This window comes from Bidens hawaiensis, unplaced genomic scaffold (assembly GCF_021521415.1).
Source record: "Bidens hawaiensis isolate Kalapana, Puna unplaced genomic scaffold, B.hawaiensis_p1.1 tig00034178_1, whole genome shotgun sequence".
Classification (NCBI taxonomy): Eukaryota; Viridiplantae; Streptophyta; class Magnoliopsida; order Asterales; family Asteraceae; genus Bidens; species Bidens hawaiensis.
The window spans coordinates 104,274-116,928 of record NW_027495890.1 but is presented as its reverse complement, the minus strand read 5'-3'; the positions used below and the strand labels follow the sequence as shown (position 1 = coordinate 116,928).

The following is a 12,655-nucleotide window of genomic DNA, read 5'->3' as shown; positions in this document are numbered from 1 at the left end:
AGTACCTGATTTTCTAATACCCCGGTCATACCCGAACCCGGTTCTATACCCGAACCCGGGTATTTGAAAAACCCGATTTGTGCACCTCTAGGTAAAACCACAATATACATCATTTTACTTTCTATCAATAATAATTAATATATATTAAGGTGGACTTGTTCAGCCCAATAATAATCTTGGGTCACTAATCCCATGTTAATAAGCCCATACACCTTAAAACTACTCTCCTTACTGGAGTATAACTTTGGCCCGATTACCCGAATAAGGAACCGGGTTTGGGGCATTAGGTATAGAAATTCACTGAACCAAACACAGATGCCAAATTCATGAATGGGTGATCGAAAGAAAGACTCGAGAACAGTGAAGAAATCAAAGACGACTACAGAATCCAATTGGCCGGCGATTAAACCAAGATCTGATCTCCGTATCACTCGCCTCAAAGATCTCGATCTCTTTACTGTACGTCTTCTATTCTAATTCAACTGTTTCTTTAGCTAATTAAGTTTGTATATATATATATATATGTAGATGCTATTTTTGTTTATTTGTGTATTGTCAATTTGAGCAAATATTGCAGCTTTGAACTTAAAAGTATGCCAAATTAGGGCTTTTAGTTTATCATTTTAAGCCTGTAGATCCGTACGCCTATCTTCTTAGACGTAGGGCTGCAAAAGAGCTGTGCCGAGTTGGAGCTCGAGCTCGGCTTGTTTAGAACTCATTGTTTTAAAGCTAGAGCTCGGCTGTTTATTATTTAACTAATTTACCTACATTTTTAATTATTTTTGTATATTTTGTGGAAACCTTAAATAAGCCTTAGCTCGGTTCTAGTTCGTGTGCAGTACCTAAAATGAGCCTAAGCTTGGCTTGAGCTCATGTGCAGTACCTTGTATGAGCCAAAGCCCGGCCGTGCTGTGTGAAATTAATACATAAAAGTCCAAAAGAGTTAAAACATAGAAAATGCATTAGGCTTGTTACGTCTCGACGAGCCTAAACGATCTTCCCATACTTTGGCTCGATGGCTAAAGAGCTTTATTTGAGGCTCAAGCTCAGAATGAGCTCGATAAGGCTTGGCTTGTTTCGAGATTTTTATCAATCTGATTTTGAGTAGCTCGTGAGCTGCTTGGCTCATTTGCACCCCTACTTGTTGGTTCTTCCTTTGTTTAAATCTTTAAGATTCTCAGGTGCATAACTTTTTGGACAGCGTGCACCTTTGGTAGTCAAAACTCAAAAGCGATGGGCCTTAGGCTTTAGTGCGCTTCAGGCGCGCTTTTTTAAACCAAGGAGCGACTATTCAACTTTTGAACTTAAAGTATGTCGCCATGTCAGATTAAGGTTTTTGGTTGTGCTGAGTATAGTTAGTTGCAGAAGATCTCTTTCAATAATGTGATTCTATTAAGGATTTGTTTGAATGATCAAAAAACCGAAACGGCTTTTAGATGTTGTTTCCTACTCTTTTATCTTCTTAGTGGTGGTTCTTTTGTTTAAGATTCTCAGGTGCAAAACTTCTTAACAGCTGCTGAATCAAAGGCATTCATCAAAGCTGCAGAATCGATAGGGTTTGTTCACCAAGGGAGTCTTGGTCCAGCAAAAGGTGAAGCTTATAGAGACAATGATCGTATTGCCGTAAATGATCCTGTTCTTGCTGATGCATTATGGGAAACTGGACTTAGCAAGCTATTATCTCATCTTACTATTAGGGGTAAAGTTCCTGTTGGGCTAAACCCAAATATTAGACTTTACAGGTTTGTTCAAAGTTCACACTCGCATCTTTGTTTCATATATGCGATTGTATCAGTATTTCAAATGAATGCAAGTTGATTTATATTTTTATTCAGGTATAAGGTCGGTCAACATTTTGGCAGACATATTGATGAAAGTGTGAATCTTGGAGAAGGAAAACACACCCATTACACTATGTTGATATATCTCAACGGTGGTGATGTGAATGGTTCGGATGACTCCTTTGAACCTCTAGTTGGAGGTGAAACCGTGTTTTATGGTTCAAGAAATAGCCTTGTAGCCGAGGTACATTTTCCTTCTAATTTCTTTTTATGTCATGTACAATTTGCATTTTTTTACGTCAGTAATAAGTTGACTTTTGACTTTTAGGTAACTCCTACTCAAGGAATGGCTCTTTTTCATATCCATGGTGCCAAATGTATGCTACATGAATCACGCAATGTTACAAAAGGTGTCAAGTATATCTTAAGGTCAGATGTTGCTTTTGCATGATTATATTTGTGATTTAAAATATGAGTTATGCCTTTAACATTGCTAGTTGTATATCATGATTCTTGATATCGATATTGCTACTTTCTATTTTGAATATATGTTACTTCAATAGGACAAATAGCTCAGTTTTATTCGTATTATTATATATAATCAAGTCAAACAAGTTATCATATAAAAATTGTAAAAAAGTTCGATCTTTCTCTCCGTCTTCCTCTTCCTCTCACGTGTTAATTCACGACATTACACTTCACTCTGACTTCACCATCTTCAATGACACCAACATTTCCAAGTTTGACCATTGAAGCTGCAAATTCTTTGAAGAACAGTTTCTCATCTTTAGCAAATGAATCCACAATCCCTTTAGTCCTGTAATCTCCATACAGTGCTTGGTCTGACCCAAACACGCCCTTTCCCATAATAATGTTTTTATAATAATCGTTATCGAACTTTGATGAAGTCGAATCCAAAAACTCACCCGCATTGCGATCCTTGTTTTGTATGGGACATTTCCTTTTTAGGCTAATAGCAAACTCACTATTAATGGTGGGATCAGTTGAGTTGTGTATGCGGGCGCTAAACGAAGAACAGTGTGAGAACCCTAATGTGTGTCCACCTGAAAGTGTGACCAAATCTTTGACATCAAGTCCTCTTTTAGCAAAACTTTGAATGAGAGTTGTGGTGTTGGAGAACTGTGATGGCAGGTTTATAGTTTCGTTAGCTTTTGACACGCGCCCGTCTTTCCTTCCTTTGAGCACGGGCCACCATGGACCTTGAGACTGGACATAAAACATCATGATCATAATTTGAAAGATTTGTGTCTCTAAATAAAAAGAAGAAAGAGAAAAAAACTTGTACCATTGCGACTACATCTCTAGCAGCGACTGCTAACATGTCAGCGCAAGAAACCGTGTGTGGGCATGCTTTTTCGATCTTTGCTTTGGCCTCTTCGATCACATAAAATGAACGAACCGAGATGTTTGGTGGTCCGTCTTTTTCTGTTTTGTTTCCCAGTGTTGAGTCAAGCAACAATGACGCATCACATCCCTAAATAAAACACGCATTTAGATCATGCATGATGAAAAAGTAGAAAAAAGGTTAATAATAATACGTTATGTGGAAGCATACTGCATAGTGCATACTCTAATGAAACAGTCATGGAAGAACATCCTAAGAAGCCGGGCCGAGACTTTAGGGTCGTAAATAGAGGCGTTACGAACCGTTTGGTAAATAATATTCTCAGCTTGTGGGCATGTTTGATGATAGTAATCAGCAGTAAGTGCTGATTGTGAAAATGGAATTACTGTTAGTATAAGAATAAACGCGGTTAATGAGGTTATAGTAATAGCCATTTGTTTTTCGAAGAAGCGTTTGAAGGCAGAGGATGGTGAATTCCATGGAAATGGTGGGAGTATTTATAGTACATGTAGTTAAAGATTGTTATGTACTTTTAAGCTACTCAACTGTATGTTTTACATCTTTGTTGGGCTTCTAAACAAAGACGTAAGAAAGGATAATAGAAGGAGATTTGCTAAGAATAAATTTTGATTTTTTGACAATTGGTTAGGATGTGGCAATCAGTTAGATGGTCAAATTAGGACAGTTGGTAAAAGATAGAGTATTGTACTTTTGTACTTCATTGTTCTTTTTTTAGGACTAAGGAACAAGAAATGAGGTTAGAAGAGATTGCTTTGTATTGAGATTTGGATGTAACATGCAATTATTTATAATAAATCATTGAGTAAATTACACGGATGGTCTATGTGATTCGGGCAAGACCATAAGAACCATAGGGTGTTCATCTAAGTCAATATGTAGGAATGGGGAGACTCTTAACCGGACGCAAGCAACCGGACTCAAAAAGCTCTAACCAAAGCCCCCAAAGTCTACAAAAGAAACTTGATCGAAATCCAGATGTTTTGTTGCTTATGCTTCAAGCTAGCTCTTAAAAAGACAACTTGGTCGTTTCTCTTAAAGAGTCTAAATATGTTTACATGGGATAATGAAATCCCTAAAAACGCTATACCATTATATAATAAATGATTTTATCCCGAATATTAAATCGAGGAATAAACGTATATTAATAATAATCAAAACATTTATTTATTTTTGAATTCCATTATCAGATAGTATAATTATCTTTAAAAGTAATAGCAATCAATGTTTATGACTTCATATAAATTGTTTCATAAAATAACCATACGCTTAATCTTGATTCTGGCTGTGTGTTTAATCCCTTTTCGACTTTTTCATAAAATAACCATACGCTTAATCTTGATTCTGGCAATGTGTTTAATCCCTTTTCGACTTATGATCGGAAGGTCATATATGAAAGGAGACAAAACATTATAATTAATGAAATTTGGTTAACTGGTTTTCAATCTTGTTCATAAACCATGGGTGAAGTTAAAACACACAGGTGTAACCGAAACCAAATTGGTTAAGCTATTAAGACAATGGCCAATGCAAAGCAGTTAAGCTGTTAAGACCATGGCTAATGCAAAGCGTTTATCTTGCATTTGGGTTATATTGCGCATGCATTTGAAAGACTATAATGGAAAAGGAGGTGCGGTGATGTTTGTAACTTTGTGGTGAAAGTGCGTTGTATTTGAAGCATTGTGAGAGAAAATGAGAGAGAAGACGGAAAAATGTAACGGGCACGGTGATGGATATAAACATTATTTTTCCCATGATAGAAAATAAGAAAATACACACAAAAGACATATCAATCAACACTTCTTTGGGAAGAGTGAAACAATCAATAGAATTAGGGGTGTTCATGGTCTGATTGATGTTTTTCAGGTCAAATCGTGAGCCAAACAACTAGTAACGGTTTGGTTTCACATTTTGAGCTTTAGGCCTTTATAAAAAAATACTTTACTTTCATAAAAGAAAAAAAAATAAATATGGCCCATGAACAATATAATGAACCTTGGCCCAAGTGTCATATTCGGCCACATCAAAGTGGCCCATCTTTAAGAGAAAAGAAGACCAAAAAGATGTAAGAAAACCCATAAATTCATATATTCGCATATCGAATATTTGTTTTTAAAATTCGGTTGCTATTCTAAAAGGTTACCCTTTAAAAGATAGTGTTCTTTGATTTTACTCTTACTCTGGCAAAAACTAGCACGTGTAATTCAGCTTTATTTGATTTTACTTAAGTTGAAGGTAACTCTATAATTAAACCATCCGAACAATTTTTTTTTAACTTAAATATGGCTAGCTAGATTTTTCTTGAATGGCCATTTCGATCATCGATGGGCCACTAACCCACCTAATCATCTTCATTCCACCGAGAAAACCCCTCTGAACCAACCTGACCCTGTAACCATACAGTTAGTTTGATGTTATAGTCTTTAATATTATTCTATTTTTGTGGATCATTATCACATGCTATGTGTTCTAGTTCGGTGATAATATAAATGCATGACTATTTTTAGATCATGTACACAATAACAATCATGTTTGGAAATAGCATATGATGTTGATGATACATAAATGTTTTCATATTATTTTGCAATATTTTCAACCAACTCTCTTATTTTTTCTATCTTAAAGAAACCATTTGACATTACATAGGTACTTTATAAAAACATATAATAGTAATAACTTATGAAATTAAGAAAAAAAAATCAAAACATGTAATTAAACATCTATGCTTAAAATATATGATAATATATAAAATTGTATATATGAAACACAAGCTACTTCCTTTGATGTGCAGATCTTTCTTCTAGCATTTTTATGCCCATATACCTGTAATGGTCATAATGTATAACAAAAGAAAAAAAAAACTTTGTTAGTTGATATTTTAATTTATTATTTTTCTAAATATTTATTGAACAACATGAATATATATATATATACCTTCCAAGCATCATCATAGTAGCTTGAGGGTTTGTTCCGGGGGAATTTAGAAGAGTTGAACTATCAACGACGCGTAGGCCAGCAACACCGATAACTTTATAGTTGTGATCAATAACTCTATCAACTTGGCAACCACCATGATAATGCCATATTGTCATCACAGTGTCTTTGCAATATTGCGCTAAGTCAAACGGGGCGTTCACATGTCTAGGTCTCAAATTTAAAGGCAATGCAACCACTAAAGCGAATAATTCTTGAACCGATAACAAAGGATCGCGAAAATTTGACAATGGTTTTGATTCTAACACCTTTATAATGGTTTCCAAGCCTTCAACGCACGATTGAAGGTCTCGAGGGTCTTGGAAGTAGTTAAACGTGACTTTAGGATTATCTTATGGTTTTTCTGTAACGAGCTCGAGACTGCCAAAAGAGAGTGGGCCCATCACCTTTTCGAGGATTATTCCGGTGTTAAGTCCTGATAGATCCAAGGCGAATTGATGGCCGATAATGGATTTGAACTTGTCAAGACTTGTGGTCTGAAATAACGCAACAAAACAAAAGGTTCACATGTAAAAGTGAATTATGTGGTTCTTCTTACTTTTAATATATTGTTAATTATGAAATAAACGCCATAAAATTCTAAATAATATATACCTGGTTAGAAATAAGTCCAAATTTGAAACCCGCTTTTTGTATTAATGGCAAGTTAATATGGGTACTAGCGGCTTTAATGAAGCTCCCAAATCGGGTAATGCCCACAACCTCAATCAACGAAATCTCTACGGGCTGGCGTGAAGGAACGAGTACTAGATTCATCGGGTTATCAGACAGCCCCTGTCCAACCATGGGTTGATCCAACACCACCTTTATTCCATGGGCCATTAGATGTTCCGAAGGCCCAATTCCACTCAACATCAACAATTACGGGCTCCCAAGCGTGCCCGCCGATAATATAACTTCGTTCATCATTGACCCTTCGTTTAAAACCGCCGTGTGCCTTTTCCCTTTTGAGTCCACGTACAATACTCCATGGGCCCGTAGCTCTACACCGTACCCAAAAAAAACACAAAATTTTAAAATATTTATTAAAACGTGTAAATTTTTTTCGACGTTCGCTTAACCCGACCCGACAATTAAAAAAATAAAAAATAAGAAAATAATAAAAAATAAAAAAAGTTTGATCCTAAACAAGTTTTAGACTTTTAGCCCATTACAGTTGCATTCAATGTGGTTACCATGTGGTTTGAATAATATTTGGTGCACAGTTGCATTCAAGTACACAACAATGTTGCTAGGATCAGCATACTCTAACAAATCGGCAGCCGTGTGCCACTTGCCGTCGCGGTCAAAAATGCTACCGCCGACTTTCGTTCCATATATATGTTCATAAGTAAACCCGTTATCCGGCAACACTCCGGCTTCCAACAACCCGTCTCTAACCGCCGCCTGCCACACCAACACATTCGGCTCAAACGCCACTTTTTTTTCAACCCACTCAAAGGACTCCTTCACCAACTGCGGGTCCCACCCGGCTCTGCTGACAAAGTCAGCACTAGCCCTGGTGAAAAAACCCGCGTTCAGGGCGGACCCACCGCCCAGAACGCGAGCCCTTTGGTTGACCACCCCGTCAGTGGACACAAATGTCTGGGAAGCCGAGGTGGGACCCAGGTTTGCTAGTGTGTCTAGGAAACCGTTAATGGTGTTCACTGACGGGATTCCGTAGGGTAAATCACCTCTTTCGAGGACTAGAACTTTTGCGCCTTGTGAAAGTGTCGCCGCTAATGCACACCCGGATGTCCCACCGCCGATTACTAGTTAGTCGTAGGATGACTCCGTCAACGCTTCGGTCGCGTCTTTAGCGAATGTCATATACGGAGCTGAAAATAATTAAAAAAATTATTTTTTAAACGTTAAAATAGATTTTTTTAATTTTTCATAAAAAAAACTGTGTTTACATCGAAACAGAAGGCAAATCATATTACGTACGCTTTTCAGAGGTGGAAGATGAAGCGAATAATATTATGATCGAAAACATGAACCGAAAAACGAAGGCCGATCTCCGTGTGAAGCTGTTGTATTCCATGAGAGAAAACAAGAATGCAATGAAGTGGATGAACAACCAGCGTTGGGTTTAAGTAATTGCAAACAATATTTTGTAACGAGTAAGTGACGACATATAACCTTCACCTTATATTGTGCAAAATTTCCCATCCGTTTACATATTATATATATATATATTTGAATTTATTGCCAACTAATCAACGTCTATCACTTAATTTATTAAGATACCTAGTTTTATTTTTTTGTAATGACATAAGTTCTAATCATTATTGATTAATTTGAGTTTAGGGATGACAATGGGGTCGGGTTTGGGTTGGGTTTACGTATTCCTAAGCTCATAGCTGATTATTAAAGCCTGTCCTATACCCATCGGTATTAATCAAGAAATTACCTGTCGGGTTTCAGGTTACCTATCGGGTTTTGACAAAACACCCGTCGGGTATACCCGGCCCAACCCGTCGGATTTGTATCGGGTTTTGACAAAATATAACTAATCGGTCACAAATACGATTACTGTAAAGATAAAATGTCTCAAATAATTGTTATAAACAAGTTTAGACAAATAATATATTTAGAATTTTTATATTTATAATGTTTAAAAAATTATGTCGGGTAAATGGGTCAACGTTATCGGGTAATCAGGTATTTACAAATTCCAAACCCACGAAAAATTTCAAACATAATCACAAACCCTAATAGATGATGTATACTATTACCTGATCCATTTATATCAGGTTTCGAGTTCCCATTAAGTTCAAGTTTCACAGTCATCCCTATACGAGTTTCATTTAAAAGCATGTATAGTATCATAAAAAAAACATATATTATGTTGTTCTCTTGACATATTTGTAAGTCATGATTGGGCGTATAATTAAGTATTATATGATTATGTCTAATGATAACTCCAGTATGTGAATTTATTATTATTTTTAAATAGAGTCATGTCTTAAAAATAAAACCAAAACCTTTTGATTATACGATAATGATAAGAAATCAAGGATTTTGTTTATATAAATACTCATCACAAGTAGTATTTGATGATCTTAAAAAGTGGTCACATTGGAAAACATCTATGTTATTTTTACATTAACGTATAAATTATTTATAAAAATGCTGTTAAATGAGCGATTTTTTTTAATGATGAATTTCTTTTATTTAAGGGATTTAAATCCCATTTGTGTGAAATGTGTGAAATTTAAGTAGATTTATAGAGAGTGTGAATTAACCAATTCAAAAAAAAAATCATGAAAGTATATGTACTTAATATAAATAAATAAAATATAATTTAAAATAAATCCCAATAAACGTGCATGCCTGTTATTAACTAAAACAACTTAATAAGAGTAAATTACTAGATGAATGCTAGAATGCTCAAACCAATGTAACACTCAACTTTTTAAAGTCTTTTATGCTTTGATGTTTGCATTAAAGACTACTTGTATAAATCATAGTAAAAATGAATAGAGATTAAATGGTAGATGGCTACATGCCTACATTCACATGTACAAGGTTAGATCTGTATAGCTTTAATCTGCCACATAAATGTTCTTTTTTTTTTATTTTGTCATAATGTTTTGCATATGAAAATAACTTGTTTTGTTATTTTAGCTTTATCTCAATTTCATTTATAATCATTTTTATCTATCTATCTATCTATCTATCTATCTATCTATCTATCTATATATATATATATATATATATATATATATATATATGTATATATATATATATATATATATTATTCTAACTATTGTTTTGTACTTTGAAATTAGGGATTTTGCAATCTTAAACCTTTATCAAATTAAACATTTAATGCATTTCAATACTTCATTAAACAGATGATGATGAAAATGTACACTTGTTAATTGATAACTCATCATAAAACTTTACAACAAAATTTTGTGACTTTTTGGCCAAGAGGCAGGATTCATGTTCACATGTAACAATCAAACAAAAGACAAGGCAGCAATCTGCTTGTCAATGGAGCTTATGGCTACACATCTTACATATTTATTTTCAAACTTTGTACACCACTAAAAAAAACGTTTTAAATTGAAAAACATACAAATTTCCAAATATCATTTTATTAGATTTTATTAGGATAGCAAAATGTAGGTGTACATAAATCGTATAACACGACATAGTTTGTTTCTCAACCGACTAGGCGCTCAAATTGTTCGATTGCAATTATTTTCTGTTTTCTACTCGGTTTTATATAATGATAAAGTGTTCGATCTATTGAAGATGAAAACAAATAAAAGTCTTGTCGAATCAATTGCAATAGACTACACATACTTTAACATGTTACCCAACTTGCTATCATAAAAATTTTTTTTCACCTTTTAATGAAAGTAGAAAGACGTGCAAGACATTCCTCTACTTATTAGGCTAGATTTAGTAGATAAAAGTTATTAGTTATTGTCGCTTTTCACCAGTTTGGTTCGTGCACCTACCATCATCATCGTCGTCGTCGTCGTCGTACTCAGTAATCCCACTAATAGCAAAGTTATGGTAGGGTCTGAGGAGGGTAAGATGTATACAGCCTTACCTCTACCCCGTAGCAATAGAGAGGCTGCTTCCGATGAGACCCCCGGCTCGATAGTAGTTTTGTATCAAGCCATGGACATAAGGCACATAACACTCAATCATCGGCACACCGGCCGATTGATGCATATACCCTTGTCTTTCAGCTATCAACACCACCACATGATGCATGATTAACCTTCCGCCATTTTAACGTTATTTTCACGAGATTAGTAAAATAACGTCAAAATTAGTGCACTTTCACTTTTGCTCACCCTATGGTTCACACATATATACATTATATGTGCGCACCGCAAGCAGGGTTCACACATATCATTATATCGTGCACCTACCATGTTGAATAGAATTGCGGTTATATAAGATACCGTTCATTTCATAACGATTAACCAATGAGAACCGCCTAAGCATGTGTGAATAACGCTTTAATGGAAAATGTTTAACGAAATAAACTCTATCTCGCTCTGTCTACTATTTATTTGATGTTATTTCACTTGTCACGAAATTTAAATAATTTATTAAAATATATGCATATATGCATATGCATATGCATATACATATACATATGTGTAGTTTATATCCACACATGCATTTAAGCTAAATACAATAAATACAAATTTTTTAAAAACAAATCTCAAAATATATTAAAATTTACATGCATTTTAGTTAATTTATACGCTAAATAGTTTAACAGATAACGGTCCTCGGAATTCTCGACAAATTATTAGGTTTAAAATGAACATTGTTTTCTTTAATTGCACACACGTATATAATGAAAACGAACAATTCACAACTATATAGGATTGGCTACAAGCATGGTTGTAAAAATCACCGGTTAATCCAAATTAATCGATAACCCTTACCCCACCAGTAACTAACGATTACCACAACACTAGCTACAAGCATGTCTTATATTACTTACATAGATGAAAATGGGGTCAAGTTGCCTAGACTTACCAACTTTGAATCGGACCCCGGACAGATTACTGGTAACCTGGGGGTTAGATAGATGTTTCCCACGAGGGGTTAGACCCTTGGAAGATGGTTCTTCTGATAACCTGCAAAACAGACACCGTGAGCTCGTCACTGAGAAGGGGGGGGGGGGTTCCTCCTTGTGACCACCCTCCGGCGTGAGAATCAGACTAGATTGTTCTTTAAATATAAAAGTATATTAAGAGATTGCTAGAGCAGATATCAGGTATAATATGATGATATAAGATAAGATATGATAATAATGTGATAAGATGAGATGGTCATACCATTTGTAGTATTTATAGCCGAAGGTAGGTTTCCAAGGAGGTATGGCCGGCTGCAACAGTGTTCCTGTTCCACCAACAGTAGCCTACGCACGTGCCCTGCTGGTAGTTGGTGGGTAGGTAGCGGCTGATAGTGACCAGACCTGCTGTATACTATTCCTTTTCCACCAACTGCCGGCTACGCACGTGGTATGACAAGAGTTGGTGAGTAGGCAGCGGCTAATAGTGACATACAGTGTAGGAGCATGTTGCTCGCCATACTGTTGTCCATAAGCTGTCGTATCTTTAGTCAGATCTTTTTCCCATACCTCGTCAGGTACAGTACAGAAGATCTTCCCGTATCGTACGGACTGGCTTATTTGGGCGGGAGTATTCCCCCTCCCGCCCTTGTGCGGGATTGTTCCCGGCTTCGCTCATTCCTTCAGGTGACACTGAATGAGAGCTAAGTGCCTTGTGCGTGTAGCCATGCTGCGTGGGTGGCCTTCCCTAATGGCTTGTATCCGAGGCTGCGGGGACAGGCGGAGTCCTTCACCATTGGGAGGCATTTCCTGCGGGACCAGCTTGCGTACTGCGCGTAAGGACGTCACGTCTCTGAGCATGGTTGGTCCTGCGGATCCAGTTGGTTTCTGCGCAGACGTCCCTGTTTAAGGTGAGTCTTGCGGGTACAACTGGGCTTTGCTGGGACCTACCTCTTCAGT

The 12,655-nt window shown here is 36.1% G+C and overlaps 2 protein-coding genes and 1 pseudogene across 3 annotated transcripts; 1 reads left to right on the top strand and 2 right to left on the bottom strand.

The window, feature by feature from the left end:
• The first annotated feature begins 330 nt into the window (after positions 1–330).
• LOC143585831 (uncharacterized) lies at positions 331–2,269 on the top strand. Its single transcript, XM_077067519.1, has 4 exons — positions 331–459; positions 1,495–1,742; positions 1,836–2,025; positions 2,110–2,269. Exons 1-4 carry the CDS (start codon positions 331–333, stop codon positions 2,230–2,232), a joined length of 690 nt encoding a protein of 229 aa, XP_076923634.1. The 3' UTR covers positions 2,233–2,269.
• A 166-nt stretch (positions 2,270–2,435) lies between these two features.
• Positions 2,436–3,581, bottom strand: LOC143585822 (peroxidase 66-like). Its single transcript, XM_077067513.1, has 3 exons — positions 3,372–3,581; positions 3,088–3,276; positions 2,436–3,008 (listed from the first exon to the last, which is right to left on the bottom strand). The coding sequence occupies exons 1-3, from the start codon at positions 3,579–3,581 to the stop codon at positions 2,460–2,462; spliced, it is 948 nt and encodes a 315-aa protein (XP_076923628.1). The 3' UTR covers positions 2,436–2,459.
• A 2,355-nt stretch (positions 3,582–5,936) lies between these two features.
• Positions 5,937–8,182, bottom strand: LOC143585830 (protein HOTHEAD-like; annotated as a pseudogene). Its single transcript, XR_013144604.1, has 5 exons — positions 8,086–8,182; positions 7,335–7,976; positions 6,754–7,142; positions 6,100–6,635; positions 5,937–5,988 (listed from the first exon to the last, which is right to left on the bottom strand). The product of XR_013144604.1 is annotated as a protein HOTHEAD-like (transcript).
• Between the last annotated feature and the right edge of the window lie 4,473 nt (positions 8,183–12,655).

Bases quoted from the DNA above. Each gene is read 5' to 3' on its own strand.
- LOC143585831 (XM_077067519.1), top strand. From the start codon at position 331: ATGGGTGATCGAAAGAAAGACTCGAGAACAGTGAAGAAATCAAAGACG. The intron at 460-1,494 runs GTACGTCTTCTA...TAAGATTCTCAG, and splicing joins AAGATCTCGATCTCTTTACT to GTGCAAAACTTCTTAACAGC. The intron at 1,743-1,835 runs GTTTGTTCAAAG...ATTTTTATTCAG, and splicing joins CCAAATATTAGACTTTACAG to GTATAAGGTCGGTCAACATT.
- LOC143585822 (XM_077067513.1), bottom strand. From the start codon at position 3,581: ATGGCTATTACTATAACCTCATTAACCGCGTTTATTCTTATACTAACA. The intron at 3,277-3,371 runs GTATGCACTATG...TGTTTTATTTAG, and splicing joins TCCATGACTGTTTCATTAGA to GGATGTGATGCGTCATTGTT. The intron at 3,009-3,087 runs GTACAAGTTTTT...TTTTATGTCCAG, and splicing joins CTAGAGATGTAGTCGCAATG to TCTCAAGGTCCATGGTGGCC.